Source organism: Formica exsecta, unplaced genomic scaffold, assembly GCF_003651465.1.
Source record: "Formica exsecta isolate Colony F162 unplaced genomic scaffold, ASM365146v1 scaffold693, whole genome shotgun sequence".
NCBI lineage: Eukaryota > Metazoa > Arthropoda > Insecta > Hymenoptera > Formicidae > Formica > Formica exsecta.
The window spans coordinates 18,206-34,911 of NW_021853459.1; the positions used below are offsets into that span (position 1 = coordinate 18,206).

Here is a 16,706-nt window from a genome sequence, read left to right on the forward strand (position 1 = left end):
GCTTTGAAAATATTTTAGAATAAACTAATATTTTATAATCGTCGCGATCCTTTTATAGTAGTAAAGATGACAAATCGCAAACCCCCCCATCCCCGCGCGCCGGGTATCGAATAGAGATAAAACGACGCCAGCATCTCCTAATATATTAAAACAACGCATCCCTCCATACAACACATCTATTAATATAATATTATATTATAACGCGCGCCTTTGTATCTCTGTACTGTTACAAATAAAAACGCTCTCCTTCGATGCGAGAACCTCTCTTTATTCGACCTCCTTCCATTAGATTTTATGGAAAAATTTTCGCTACCATCGCTAATCATGATTTGCATGATACATTTCTAAACTATAAAAAGTTTGCTGTTGCGCGTAATAAACGAGTATCACCGCTAATCGCGAGATGTTCGCTGTTTCACCTATGTAATAAATAGGTATCTCGGTTAACGATACGATGTTTGTTGTTCATATATTACGACTGAAATCTAATTATCATGCGCAGTTTTTAGCTACGACAGCTAGTTTTTTCCACGCTATAACCACGCTAGATCCTGACCTATCCATCGATCTATTTCTAGATCTACGCGGTACGCGCGACGAGTCTCGTATCGCGCCGAGGTTCGCCCGCGATATTTTATTATTTAATCATTTTCAATTTTCCGTATTTACATGTTATGGTTCATCGCGACTCCCGGGTCCTCGGGTCGGAGATAAAGCGACGACCGCGACGCGTCGATCAGAAAAATCGATCGGTAGGCGCAACGATGACAAGCGCTTCTCATATCGCGCCGAGGTTCGCCGCCCGCGATTCCGCGATATTCTCTCATCTCGTCGTCTTCGATTTATCGTATTTACGTGTCACGGGTCATCGCGACTCCCAAGGTCGGAGATAAAGCGTCGACCGCGTCTCGCGTCTTTAACGCATCTGACGCGATAACGCGATCTCTCAACCCGATTTCATCATCCCCTACCCCTCACCCCTCTCATTCCGCTCGAGCTCCGTGGCTTCCCCGACCCCCCTACACCCCGCTTCCCCTCTCACCATACGTACTCCCCTTTTTCTTCCCCCCTGCCCGACATGCCTCCCTCAGATATCTAAGTTTCTCACTTTATCCGCATGTTCAATCTCTCACTCTTACAGGAGTTTCCAAAGCAAGGTGGGTTAGAACCGGCCTTACTCATCTACTCCTCACTTTTGTAATTTTTACTTCGTTTCAAAAACCGTAATAAGCCCCCAGGGACGTGTGGCGACCTGGCGACCACTAGGAAATAACTAGTAATGCAGAGGCCGCCACGATAGCGTGGTTGGCAGTAAGATTAGAGTGCCTCTAGGAGAGAGAAGCGCCAACGGATCATGTGACCAGTCATTTCGTGATTGGCTGGCATAATATGTGCCGATTTGGTCATTGCGACGCCAATGCAGAGCAGATGTGATACGAATTCTCAGACTGAAGATATCATATGTTTGAGGTTATATTATGCATTATATTTTGTAATATGCGTAATATAACCTCAAACATTTGATATCTTCGGTCCGAAAATTCGTATCACATCTGCTCTGCATTGGTGTCGCAATGTCCAAATCGGCACATATTATGCCAGCATATCACGAAATGGCTGGTCACATGACCTGTTGGCGCTTCTCTCTCCTAGAGGCTCTCTAAGTAAGATTATACATATATAAGAAGGTTAAGTCATGAGCCCCAATTACCCATAATGCAATGCAAAGAATCGATGTGTAAGCAGTCGCTATTGAAAAGAGATGCTAAATAAGATAAACTGTTAAGGTGCTTTTACATGGCAGCGTCAAGCGTCGAGCGTTGAGCGTTAAGCTCAGACTACCCTGCCAAAAATGGTCGATTAAAACCGATTAAAACATAATCCGTTTTAATCGGTTTTAATCGGTTTTAATCGGTTCAATCCGCGCCCGGATTAAAAAGTAATCGATTTTAATTCCGAACGAACTATAATCGGTTTTAATATCGCTTTCGCGGATTATTTCCAATCTAAAATCATTACATTCTAATCCATATTGTTGTCAATCCAAATAAACACGAATAATCAAATGGATATTGTGGCTGCCGTAGGTCGCCACATTAAGCACAATCGGGGATACAATAGTGCGATCCGCAACTTGGCGGCCCACGCGCTCACGCGTCCGCGCGTAGTTCCGGACGGCGCCGCTACGCGGCGAAGGTCGAGCGAGCCAACCTGGAAGTAGAAAGCGGTCAAGCGGCGATATAAGGCGGACCCTCTGCGGAGAAATCGTATATGTGTTTTTAATAATTGATTGTGAGTCCGTTTCAATTATAGAAACACCGATTCAATAATTGATTGTGACTCATAATAACAGCAAATCTCTCGGCTTCGAGTTATAGTCGGAAGACGTTAAATAATATTTAATATTAATAATATTAAATAATATTTAATAATAATAATATTAATAATTATGCTAATTTGGTTATAGCCGTTTTGGGCTATAACATCCCTCCCCTGTTGAAAAATGAAAAACGGAGGTACAACGTTTTTCTTTAGTTATAACCTTTCTTATTCTAACGAATACATTATTTTTCCCGTATATAATATTTGTTATAATCGTTTCTTACTATCTAAAATCGCGTACTTAGACTACGCTTTAGTATAGGTCTTGGAAGTCCGTAAGATATACGTGGTTCTTCATCGTATATCCTGACCGATGGTCGTTTCATTCTCCTCTTTTTATTTTTTATAATTATATATGTTACAATGGCTATTATAATTATTGTTATGATTCCGCTTGTAGCCATTGGATAAACAAATTGTTTTTGAACAAAGAAGTTCTGTTCGTTGTCTTGTACGGCAATGTGAGCAACAAATAAATGATGGTTGCTTACATGTACAAGGAGTTTTGAGAGGGTCTAGTGAAAAGCAAACTTCGTTAACATTTCTGAAAATTTTTCTGTCGTCCGTTAATTTCGAGGCAAACCAGGCGTATTGTATCATATCAGTGAAGATCGGAGATGATAATTGGTGGTGCACTATTGATTGGATTTTAATGCAATCTTCGCGGGAAGTAATGTAAAATATTCATAGGCGATATAATACATCAAATATTGTGTATGGGAGAATAATAATGAAGTCAAGAAGAATAGGAATTATATTTGTATTTATATTTATTCACAATCCGATTTTTGTTTATTATTTACAAGAAACCGAATGATAATTATCATAAAAGCATTCAAAACAACAGACATTTCGGCAATGTGAGCAACAAATAAATGATGGTTGCTTACATGTACAAGGAGTTTTGAGAGGGTCTAGTGAAAAGCAAACTTCGTTAACATTTCTGAAAATTGTTCTGTCGTTCGTTAATTTCGAGGCGAACCAGGTGTATTGTATCATATCAGTGAAGATCGGAGATGATAATTGGTGGTGCACTATTGATTGGATTTTAATGCAATCTTCGCGGGAAGTAATTTCTTTTTCTTTTTCAATCAAAGTGGCAGAATTTTGTAAGCGTTTAATAAAATTTTTCACCTGTCTGTAAAAGTAAACGTCGCAGGGTTGTACTAGAGGAGTACACTTTGGTGGAATTACTTTTATAGTGCAGGTAGGTAATTTTTTGTCGTCTTGAAAAGTTTCATCGTACAGTTCTGGTTTTGTTTGCCCTCCCCAGGAGTCGACGAGAAGAAGAAACTTGTTTTTACCGACGTAGGGCTTCAGAGATTTGTTAAGAAAGTCGTTGTACAAATCTGTGGTCAGCTTCCCCGATTTCGATGACGTGATAATGACATTCGTTGTTTGTGAAGCGATAATTTATTTTTTTGGCAAAATTCACATTTTGATATGTATTTTTCGACGTCTTTTGTTAATTCGTGCCAATTATAATTTAGGCGGATTCTTTTTATTGTTCGTTCGATTCCTTGATGTCTTCCTGTGGGTGCATCGTGATATTCGTATAATATCTGTTTCTTCTCTTCCTCCGTATATTTTTTCTCTTCGTCGGAGTTCGTTTCTTCTTCTATTGCAAGGACTTCTCGCTCCTCTTCTGTTTCATGGATGTCTCTTTTTACATTGCGGCTCAGTGCATCGGCGTTCGCTCGTCCGGCTTTATGAATGATTTCATAATCATACTCTTCGAGCTTTAATCTCCATCGGATCAATCTTGATCCGGGATCGCTTATGCCCGCGATTTTATCCTCATATATGAGGGTATCGCCCTTTAATTATTTTAATTTTATTAACGAGATGGTTGATCCTGAATCGCACAACATCCGTAATTTTTCATCCTTTGCTTGTTTAAAATTAAAGATTTTATTTATATGGAAGTTTTTGTTTTATATTTTAAGCAGATAATAACGAACGATTTTCATTGATTCGGACAGAAATTGTCCGAATAAGTGAAAATCGGACATTTATCTGTTCGATTTTCTAAAAATCAATTCAATATCTAAATTTCCCGGTATGGAAGTCGCATCAGAAATTAAACTGATAAAAATAATTACAATATTATTAACCGCATTTTGCAGGCTTTTGCTTGCGACTGGCGACATGCGATCAATGTAGAACGGGCTTTAAAAGTTTTAATGACAGAACAGGTGTAACTCACTTTAACACACATGTATTAGTTTTATTCTAGTTATTTAATGTCTTTTGACACGCGTACAAACGGGAGGCCGTCGCACGCGCCTTAGGTTTGTATAGACTCTAATTGTGTGATACAATTAGAATATAAATATAGTGACAATAAACGAAAAAAACTTATGATTAATACTCAAGTACAACTTTGGATCGCTACGCTGACTTTTAGTCGCTCTCGCACTGCTCAGTCACTCAGTCGCTGTTCGCTCGCTCTTTTTCACAGGTGTGCACACCTCGACGGTCGCTCGGAGGAAAAGGGGCGACTCACGGATCCTCTCGCTGAGGTTCTCTCACACAGCGGCGCTGCCTTACTCTAATTCGCTCAGTGTAGCCAACCAGCACTGAAATTATTCTATATATGAAATATATCTTTTAACACTTTCTCTTAATTTCTGTGCTAGTCCGCTAACAGTTGTTCTTTGAATTTGTTGAATTTGTTTGTATTTAGCGGTTTCGTAAGGATATCTGCCAATTGATCGTTTGTCGGACAGTATTTAATTTTTACAATGCCGTCTCTGGCTAATTCGTGTAGGAACCTAAACTTAACATCTATATGTTTTGAGCGCTTGTTCATTACACCGTTTTTGATCAACGCAATAGCACTCTGATTATCTATATTAAGTTCTATTGACATAGTTATTCCTAAGAGTTCTTCGAACAATGATTTCAGGTACAACAACTCCTTGCAGCAATGTATTCCGCTTCAGTGCTTGACAAAGCGATTACGGACTGTTTCCTTGAACACCAACTGATCGCTCCGCCTGCGTACATTATCACATAGCCTGTTGTACTCCTCCTCGTTTCTTTATCTCCTGCGTAGTCTGCATCGCAGAATGCCTTCAGCAGTTTCACGTTTCCCGTCTTCTCGTACACGATTCCTTGTTTGACATTTTCGTTCAGATATTTCAAAATATGTTTCAGGTCCGTGATTCGTTCTTGAGTCGGCGCTTCTACATATCTACTGCAGAAACCAACGCTGTATGCAATATTCGGTCTTGTTTTTGTCGACACGTACAGCAAACTTCCTATTATCTCTCTGTAAGGGTATTCTTTGGTTTTTGGTTCTGTTTTTGTTACATCTCCTAGCTGCATCGGTATTTTTACTGGCTTTGCATTGTTCATTCCACATTGGGTGAGTAGTCTTTTAATATACTCTTTCTGCGACAATTTTACTATGTTTTGTGTCTTTGCGATTTCAAATCCTACGAAGTTGTCGGGTTCTCGCATTACTGAAATCTTGAATTCCTTTTTGAGGTTTTCCAATATTTGTTCTATTTGTGTGGAATCGTCAGCTATTATAATTCCGTCGTCGACGTAGATTCCCATTATCATTTCACTGTCCCTTTCTGTAAATAAACATTGTTCGCTCTTCAGTGGCTGGAATCCTTTTTCCTTCAGGAAGTTTGTGAACTTAATGTTCCAACGGAGGGGTGCTTGTTTAAGACCATATAATGCCTTTTTTAGTTTAAATATTTTTCCTTTGCAATCATATCCTTCCGGGGGATACAGGTACACTTCGTCTGTTAGTTCTCCATACAGGAAAGCAGCCTTTATGTCGAACGTCACTATCTTATAATTCTTCATGACTGCCATCGCAAACAGGCTTCTCAGAGCCGTCGAACCTATCACTGGGCTATAGGTTTCCATATAATTCACTCCGTATTTCTGCTCGCATCCTTTTATCACGAGCCTGGCTTTATATCTCCCATCTTGTTTGATTTTAAAGATCCACTTGCTATGGAGTGGTTTTTTATTTTTCAATTCTTTAATATCGAGTACATCCCAGGTATTATTCTCTTTTAGAGACTCCTTTTCTTCTTTTATTGCCTGTATCCATTTTTGTTTTTCAGGGCTTGTAACAGCCTCCTCAAATGTCAGCAATACATAGTCTCCGTACCAGTCTGGTCTTTTTCGTGCTCGGTTCGACTTTCTCGCTGTATGTTTTTCATCTTCCTCCTATTGTTCCTGTTCATTTTCCAGTTGAAAGTTCTCTTCTTCCGCATCTGTATAGTCTTCTTCTCCACTGTTTTCTTGCTCATTATCTTCCTCTTCAGCTATTTCATTTTGCTCTTTGTCTTCCTGTTCATTTATTAATTTATTTATCGTTACTTCTTTATTTTCTGTCTTTGCCTTTTTTACTGTCCATTCTCTGAAGTTAACGTCTCCTGATATCTTTATTTTTCTTTTCTCCTTGTCCCACAGTCTATATCCTGTAGGCGCATAGCCAACGAAGACGTAGCTCTCGCTTCTTTCTTGTAGTTTCTTTATTGGTTTCAGTACTTTGGCAAAGGCTTCACTTCCAAATAGTTGTAGATGTTTTAAGCTGGGCTTTTTGCCCTCCCACATTTCGAATGGTGTGGTTTTTACGGTGTCAGTAGGAGATCGGTTTGTTAAATAAACAGAAGTATACAGTGCTTCTCCCCACATTTCCTTTTCTAGGCCTGAATCAAAGAGCAGAGCTCTTGTTTTGTCCATTAACGTTTGATTCAGCCTTTCCGTTTTACCGTTGAGCTGTGGCGTGTAAGGTACCGTCGTGTCCAGTTCTATTCCTTTATTTTCACACCAGGCAATTACTTTTCTGTTGATGTATTCCTTCCCGTTATCACATCTCATTTTGGAGACGCGCAGATTCCAGCGAGTTTCCACTCTTTCGGTATAGACTTTTATTTTTTCAGGCACTTCGTCTTTAGTTTTTATCAAGAATGCCATGGTGTGGTGTGTGAAATCATCCAAGAACGTGATCACATATCTTTTCCCGTCCCACGTTGGTGGATCGATTGGACCACACAGATCCGTATGTATTATTTGTAATGGTCTTTCTGCCTTAGTTCTTAAATTCTTGAACTTTTTCCTCGTCTGTTTTGCTTTATTACAGATTTCACACACTTTCTCTAGATCTTCTGTTGTCTTCAGGTTAATTTCTTCGTTCATCATTTGAAGAGTTTTCAGTCCTTCATTACTTATGTGTCCGAGTTTTCGGTGCCAATTGACTGCAGCACAACTCGAACTTTCCGATAGATACGATTTATTAGCATTTATCGGTTTTAAGTTAACCTGAAACAAGCCATTTTGCATTTTTCGTCCTTCTATAATAGTTTTACTTTTATGACTTATTGTTACTTTATTCCTATTAAATAATACTGTTCGGATTCGACACACTCAATAAATTTCGAGCATGAAAATTAAATATTCTTTCGAAACACGCAAAGGAATTCGGTCGCACAAAAACTCGCTCGCACCCGCTATCGCGACCGTTCGTCCTCTTTTTTGCATGTTCAAGCCGTTTTTTCGCCTAGATCGCGATACGCCGAGCCGATCGAACAATATTATCGAGACCAATCCGATACGCGACAAACAGCGTAGGTTCTCGGCGAAATTACTCGTCATTAAATTTGGTTTTCGGCTCGGCAGTCTTGCGCCCGTTCTCGCATGCGAAGCATACAAACTCGCACTCTTGCGCCCGTGTGGAACGGCCTTTGCTCACTTTCAGTTCGTTCCGTAAAGTCTTGTGCTCGCGATCGCTCGCCAAGAAATCAATATCTCGTGCCGATCATCGGCCTGATTTAACCCTTGGGGTCTCTGCGCCGTTCGCCGAAGAATTTCCGAGTTCCGTCGGAAAGCCGTCTCACGTCCGTCGGACAGTGAAATCGGCAAAACACGGGAGCCACCGCCTGTCGAGGGTTTCCACAGGCTTAACTTATTGTGAATTGTGCACCCATCTCATAATAAAGATTGACCTTTTTGTAAGCACGAGACAATATCTCAATTCTTTTGTCTGTTACTCTGGTGTACGTCTGTCCTCCAGCGATTTTAACGAAATCGCGTAGCGCGTACTCCGCGCTCATGGGCGATTCCGGTGTTTCTTTCGCGCGTCTGGTCGTCTCGCGGCTCGACCGCGCACAAATACTTTACCGCCACTTTCTGTTATCGCGTGTACAGACAAGAGATTCGTGCTCAGCTCTGGCACATACATTACATTTTTCAACCTGCAATTTTCAAATTCAATGGATCCAGATCCTTTCGCCACCATTGTTTCATTTGCTTTCGCTACTCTTATTTTCGAATCAGTTTTGTTGAGATGTTTTATATATTCTTCTCTGTTGGTCATATTCGGGGTGGACCCTGAGTCCACTATATCCTGATGTCATCTTCGTGTAGACCGGCTGCCATAAACGCCACTTTTTCTGTTCTTTCATCTTTGGCCTCTTTCTTTTTTCTGAAGTAGCAGTCCTTTTTTTCATGGTTGCTCTTTTTGCAGATGCTGCATCTCTCTGTTTTAGGCTTTTCATCACATGATCTTGCCATATGACCTTTCTTATTGCATTTAAAGCAGCGCACTTCTTTCTCATTGGGCCTATTCTTCGTTCTACAGTCTTTTGCCATGTGTCCTGGTTTATTGCACTTGTAGCATTTTTTGTTTATTGCTTTGAAGGCGACCGCTTTTTCTTCCGACTGCCTATCTTTGTCTCTCATCTCTTCTGCAATTAATCGTGCAGTCAAATTTTCCAGAGTTCTCTCTCCTTTTGGAGTCGAGTCCTAAGCAGTAGCAAAGTGTTTATACTCCTGCGGTAACGTGGCTTTTCGTGTCCATTGCGTTCAGTCTCATTGCTATTTATGTTTTTGAGTTTACTTATGTATGACATTATATCCAGATTTCTTTCGTGGGTCATACTATAAAATGTCTGTAAGAGACTACATTTCTGTTGTTCATTATCCCTCTGGTAAATTGTAGCAATTTTTATCCACATCTCATGTGCAGTTTTACAGTTCATTATGTGTAGTAGTGGTTTCTTGTCTACTGTCGTAGCAATAATTTTTTGTGCCTGTGCATTCTTTTTCTTCCACGCATTAGTTTTTTCATTTTCCACAGTTTCCGTGTCTATTATATCGAATAACTCATGAGCTCGAAGTATTATTCCGATTTGAAATTTCCATATTTGGTAGTTTTCCGCGTCGATCAGTTTTTCTATGTTTGCCGAGTCTTCTGTTAGAGCTTTAGCCATTGTACCTCTTTTCTATTTCCTATTATACTTGTATTATTTAACCTAAGGGAAACTGAAAAAATTAATTTCCGAGTTTTGTTTTTTTAAACGGACTACGGTTAGCTAAATTTATATTAATATATATATATATGTGACCGCAAATGTTCGCTTACTCGCTTATTACGTACTTTCCGTATTATTGCTACCTATTAATTGTTAGATATTATAATTCGGCTTTGTCTTCGCTAAGCTGTCGCGGTCTGTTTCTGTTTACTTGTTTTTACGTGTTTTCGTCTTTCATCCGCGCGCCTGCTTCTCTAGGCAAACAGCGCACAATTCTTAATTCAATTGCTTTAAGAATTTATCACTTACTTCGTTTTAATTATTACACTGCTTTTAAATTTTTTTTTTTTTTGCAAGCTATCTTTTACTTTCGCGACTTTCTTACAATTGCCCTTTTTTCCGTATAATTTATCCACGCGTACACGTGTTGTTTCAGTGAGATAACTTCTCTGTTCTCGCGCAAAAATCCTTACTTATTCTCCTTTCTAGAGCAAGTATTGAGCAACTGGGCCCATAACCTGTTAAAAGTTTTAATGACAGAACAGGTGTAACTCACTTTAACACATATGTATTAGTTTTATTCTAGTTATTTAATGCCTTTTGACACCCCATACAGCACTGAAGCTTGCAACAACATTGCTGCAACATTGCAATATTTCATATTGCAATGTAATGTTGCAGAAATATTGCAATGACATTATTTTACAATATAACTTTAGCAATGTTACAGCAACATCCCGAAAATATTACAAAAAAAGTATTCGATAATCGCTAGTTCATTCGTTTACCGCTATGCGGCGCATGTTGCGCTATCTATTCCGCATTTAATTTTTAGTCACGATGATTATATAAAGTTTACAAACTCTGGCACTGCTCAGTCACTCAGTCGCTGTTCGCTCGCTCTTTTTCACAGGTGTGCACACCTCGATGGTCGCTCGTAGAAAAAGGGGCGACTCACGGATCCTCTCGCTGAGGTTCTCTCACACAGCGGCGCTGCCTTACTCTAATTCGCTCAGTGTAGCCAACCAGCATTGAAATTATTCTATATATGAAATATATCTTTTAACACGCTCGATGCTCGATGCTGCCATGTAATGGCACCTTTATTGGCTCACACATCGATTCTTTGCATTGCATTATGGATAATTGGGGCTCATGACTTAACCTTCTTATATATAATCTTAGTTGTCAGTAAGGAAGAGGACTGGAGAGAAAAACTGACTTCCGTTCTGAATTTTGCGGAGTACCAAAGAATAAACAGACGTGATATATACAGAACTGTGATATTAGAAAATAAAGTTAATTATATAGCCAACCCTTGTGTTATCCTGTATACTCGTTCCTACAACTGGTGACCCCGACGTGATACGTCAACGAGAACGAGAACGAGCATAGACAGGCATCGGCTCGCGAGAAATAAAGACTGTTACGTCCAGACTCGAGGAAGGATGAGTCGACGGAAGGGCGCAATCACTATCTTTATGATCTCGAAGTCAAACGTCTCGAGGCGTTAAAGTTGGGTCGAACGAACTTGACGGTCCGAAAATCAGGTAAACGACCGTTCGGGTCGCTATTACACTGTTTTTCGGAAGTTCGCTCGGCAGTCCCTTTTTGGTCAGAGAATTTAATATCTTTTACGCGGGATGGGACCAAGTGCGATCTTTGACTAGGAATGAGTGGAGGGTTAATAAAGGGTTATTTTGATTTTAATTAACAAAGTATAAATTTATTCATATTTTAAAATAAATGGTAGATGTACATGATTATAAAAAATAAAAAAATATAATATTGATTTCTTGATGTGTATGTATGTGTGTGTGTTTTAGTTCGCGTGTTACATTAATACGGAGGACATCAGTCAGGATGCAAGGGAAAGATTCTATCGTTAACTTTTAGGTTCTGACTGGTTAATACAATATAAAGATTTAATTAATAAAAAAAACATGCGTGTGTGTGTGTGTGTGTGTGTGTGTGTGTGTGTGTGTGTGTGTGTGTGTGTGTGTGTGTGTGTGTGTGTGTGTGTGTGTGTGTGTGTGTGTGTGTGTGTGTGTGTGTGTGTGTGTGTGTGTGTGTGTGTGTGTGTGTGTGTGTGTGTGTGTGTGTGTGTGTGTGTGTGTGTGTGTGTGTGTGTGTGTGTGTGTGTGTGTGTGTGTGTGTGTGTGTGTGTGTGTGTGTGTGTGTGTGTGTGTGTGTGTGTGTGTGTGTGTGTGTGTGTGTGTGTGTGTGTGTGTGTGTGTGTGTGTGTGTGTGTGTGTGTGTGTGTGTGTGTGTGTGTGTGTAAGGAAATAAAGGATAGTTTAATTTAGTCCTGGTAGAACGAATCGGATTCTAAGTCAGGCAGTTCGTCACAGAACTCTTGTATGGCTTTTTCGAAATTGTCAGACTCCGAAAGGTGAGGAGAAGGAGGAGGTGACTTACGGAAGATGATCATTGATAAAGAAGAGAATGACCGTGGGGAGGATAGTGGTGCAGGAGAAAGGGGTTCTGGAGAATATACTGGAGAATAGCTGGGTGAAGAATAGTAGGGGGAAAAAGGAGAGGTTGTCGATTCAGTGGTTCATGTTGGTGTTAATTGTATTGTTAATTCTGGACTAATATTAATGATGGTTTGTTCAGCGTAAAAATCTGCTCGAACTCGGGCCTTCGACTCCTGCGATTGACTTGATATAGATTGGTGGATCGCAAAGTATAGATTTTGCCGGACCTGGTTTTCACTACGAAACCAGTGCGAATGTAGTAATATTATGAAACTTTTATCTCGACCGCGTATAATAAGAATTAGTTAGTAGTGACTTATTTTTAATTAGTATGTTCTACGAGGTAGTGTTTCGTGTGAGGTTGGCGACTTCAGACGTTGTTCCGGTTGTTCTGTTCGTGGTTGGTGATGGTCGAAAGACGCCGCTGATTGAAGACACTGGTTTTTGCACAACTAACTCGCGAGTCACAACACAGAGCAAGAATACTCAGATTGAATATTGCAGAATAAGTGAGTGATGTGTTTGCGAGTTCTCTTTTTATCTTCTTTTTGGGGGTGTATTCTAATTCTAAGAGTGAGAATCTTCTAAAACTTCGACGAATTGAAATTGCGCAGGAGTGGGGATCCTTCAATCTTAACAAATTAAAATTGTGCCAGTGTCTTCGTTAGGCGGAATGTTTCTTCTACTTTTCACGTTTTTACCCGTGATGATCGTCCATTGGTAAGCTCGATATTCATTCAAAAATTTCTTGCACGTGATCAGATTAGAAAAGGTCCTATTTCCTTATGATTATTTTTATTGCTATTAATGCAGCTGTGTTTATTGAATATTTGTTGGAAATTTTTATTATTATTGATGCAGCTGTGTTTGTTGGGTATTTTGTTAGAAAATTTTATATTGTTATTGATGCAGCTGTGTTTGTTGGGTATTTCGTTAGAAAATTTTATATTATCTGGTCGGTGTCTCTTTATTTTTCCGCCGGCAAATTTCACTAAGGGATATCTATTGATTTTTATTTATTTCGAGGAGACCGGCATGGTTTCATCATCGATCTTTTTACTTCGGTCTGTTTAATGAGCGATTCGTTTGTCTCACCAATTGACGATCATTGCCGCCACTTCGCAGAAAGAAGGAATCGTGGAGTCGCCAGGACGTAACAAGACGTTGGAACAGCAAAATACCGAGAGACCCAACCCCGCCATGCGGCACATCCGGCACATCTGCGGGAAATAACCCAGGGTCAGCATCTGAAAAAACCTCGGATCAGCGGACTGCTCGAACGGGCAGTGAAGATTTTTTCATCTTGACCGGGATGTTTTCCGACCCCAGCGCAGCGGGGAAGCCGCCAGTCGTGTCCACGTTAATGGCGACTAGACAGATAAAATTACCGCAGCCATTTTGGAAGGAGATGCCGGCATGTTGGTTCCAGATAGAGTCCTAGATTATCAGAGAGGCGCGAACTCTACCCCCACCATGCCCCCACCATAGGGGTTCCCATTTAAGATTTCAAAGTTACCCCCTGCCCTCTCTAGAGGGAGAGCGGGGGCAATTTTATGTTTACGTAGTAAGAAAGGCCTCACAAAAACATGAACAATTTTTTGATTCGACAAATATTTTTAGAGTTATTAACTTGTAACACTTTACGTGGGCCACCTTGTATATGTATACAGGGTGGCCCCAAACGTTCCAGCCAGACTTTGAGATCTTATAGGAAATTTAATTCTGAACAAAAAATTTCCTATAAACATGGGTCGAAAAATGCTTCCTTAAGAAGTTATCGCTCAAAAACCTCTGAAATCGTGATTATTTTACACATTTTTCCAAATATCATGGAAAATGTGCGTCTTTTAACAAAAAGTACCGAAACAAAAGTTGTAGAAAATTAAATTATCTTTCAAATGAGATCAAAATGATTGTTGTACGTTCCATAGATTTTGATATAACCAGTTTCAAACGTACATAAAGTGCTTTTGTTACTTATTGTTAGATGCGCATACGACTTTTGATCGATTAAAGTTGAATCAGGAGGAAATCTGTAAAGTGACTAGATCAATCATTTAAAAATATTATAAAAATATTTTTTATTTTTATCGTTTTTTCAAGAAATTTATAAAGTTTCATTTTTTTTTATTTCATTTTCTTTTCACCTTTTGCTCTGCATCAGAGGTTTTTAAGCGATAACTTCTTAAGGAAGCATTTTTCGACCCATGTTTATAGGAAATTTTTTGTTCAGAATTAAATTTCCTATAAGATCTCAAAGTCTGGCTGGAACGTTCGGGGCCACCTTGTATATGGTTTATATATAAGACATTTCTACTTACCATGGTTACAAGAAATTATTATATGCACTTATTTAAACTTAATATTAACACAACCACATTTGATTGACAGCTCTGTCAGGCTGTATGTGTGACGTTTGTGGCTTAACATGGCGGCTATTTTAATCGACCAATCAAGAAGCAGTGATGCAAACTCTGCGGTTTCTGCCCGCTACCAGCGCATGTGGAGGGGGTAGCGCACACAAGAACGAGTCCTGTACATGTGCGCTCGGCGCTCGGGCAGAATCGGGTAGTAGAAGAGAACAGATACAATGCGCTGTCTCTTTCTTTCTCGAGCACGAGCTATAGCTATAGCTATAACTGCGATATCAAGAATATACGTAGCGGGTAGCGGCTTGTGTATTATACGCGTACTCGTCTATTCAATCCTCGTATAAAAATGTATAAAAATTACAAATAAAATAAATCTAACAATTATTTTTAATCTTATAATTATTTTACACATCAAAAATGTTAATTAAATAAAAAGAGCGTAAATGATAGGAATCCCACTCTTGGCCAACATGTACGTCTTTTCTTTACGAAATCAATTGTTATTAATTTAAAAAGATGATTTGATGTTAAAAAATTAAATAAAAAATTAAATTATATGTCACGTGTTCCAAATAATTTATTCTATTATTTATCTTTTTTATAAATAGTCAACGTACATGTTGTTGCACAACGAAAACCGCAGGAAGGTCTTCTATCCTTTCTTCTATCCTATATTCTATCTGCATTCTTTGGAAATGTAAAAAAATATTTTTTTACATTTCCAAAGAATGCAGATAGAATATAGGATAGAAGAAAGGATAGACATAGAGTAAATATAAAAAAAAAGAATAGATATAAAAGAATAGATACAAAAGAATAGATATAAAAAATATAAAAGAATATTAGAGGTCAAAAATGGAAAAAAGTATGCTTTATTTAATATAATATTGAAAATATAAAAATATTAAAAATATTTTCAACAATACAGCTAAATTATTACAGCTGTGCATAGCTGTAATAATATCATTAATAACTGGCAACTACAGTTATTAATTGAAATTAACAGAATAAATAAATAAACAAGTTAATATATATTATATATTATATAAATATAAATAATTTAATAAAAACAACCACAAAATAGAATTTAATTTATATAACAAGACAATATAACATAAATGATTCTGGATATGATAAAAATATATCATTTTAACATATTTTTTAGAATTCCGATTAATAATCAAAATATATTATGATTTTTTGATTTTTTCAAGAGAAACAAAATGTAGAAACATTTATACATATATATCTACAGTTACAGTTTAAAATGTAGAACATCTCTTGAAAAAATCAAAAAATCATAATATATTTTGATTATTAATCGGAATTCTAAAAAATATGTTAAAATGATATATTTTTATCATATCCAGAATCATTTATGTTATATTGTCTTGTTATATAAATTAAATTCTATTTTGTGGTTGTTTTTATTATATTATTTATATTTATATAATATATAATATATATTAACTTGTTTATTTATTTATTCTGTTAATTTCAATTAATAACTGTAGTTGCCAGTTATTAATGATATTATTACAGCTATGCACAGCTGTAATAATTTAGCTGTATTGTTGAAAATATTTTTAATATTTTTATATTTTCAATATTATATTAAATAAAGCATACTTTTTTCCATTTTTGACCTCTATATTCCTTTTTATTTTTTATATCTATTCTTTTGTATCTATTCTTTTATATCTATTCTTTTTTTTATATTTACTCTATGTCTATCCTTTCTTCTATCCTATATTCTATCTGCATTCTTTGGAAATGTAAAAAAATATTTTTTTACATTTCCAAAGAATGCAGATAGAATATAGGATAGAAGAAAGGATAGACATAGAGTAAATATAAAAAAAAGAATAGATATAAAAGAATAGATACAAAAGAATAGATATAAAAATTATAGAGGAATATTAGAGGTCAAAAATGGAAAAAAGTATGCTTTATTTAATAGAATATTGAAAATATTAAAATATTAAAAATATTTTCAACAATACAGCTAAATTATTACAGCTGTGCATAGCTGTAAATACCATTAATAACTGGCAACTACAGTTATTAATTGAAATTATTAATAGAATTTAAACAGAACAAATAAATAAACAAGTTAATATATATTATATATTATATAAATATAAATAATATAATAAAAACAACCACAAAATAGAATTTATCTTTTTAATAAA

At 37.4% G+C, this 16,706-nt stretch overlaps 1 protein-coding gene across 1 annotated transcript; it reads right to left on the reverse strand.

The window, feature by feature from the left end:
• Window positions 1–8,751: 8,751 nt before the first annotated feature.
• Window positions 8,752–9,623, reverse strand: LOC115243150. Its single transcript, XM_029819900.1, has 2 exons — window positions 9,182–9,623; window positions 8,752–9,098 (listed from the first exon to the last, which is right to left on the reverse strand). Exons 1-2 carry the CDS (start codon window positions 9,621–9,623, stop codon window positions 8,752–8,754), a joined length of 789 nt encoding a protein of 262 aa, XP_029675760.1.
• Window positions 9,624–16,706: the final 7,083 nt, after the last annotated feature.

What these genes read in the sequence shown, in the direction of transcription:
- LOC115243150 (XM_029819900.1), bottom strand. Translation starts at nt 9,623, where the DNA reads ATGGCTAAAGCTCTAACAGAAGACTCGGCAAACATAGAAAAACTGATC. An exon ending in AAAGCCACGTTACCGCAGGA is followed by an intron (nt 9,099 to 9,181) that starts GTATAAACACTT and finishes GATTAATTGCAG; the next exon opens with AAGAGATGAGAGACAAAGAT.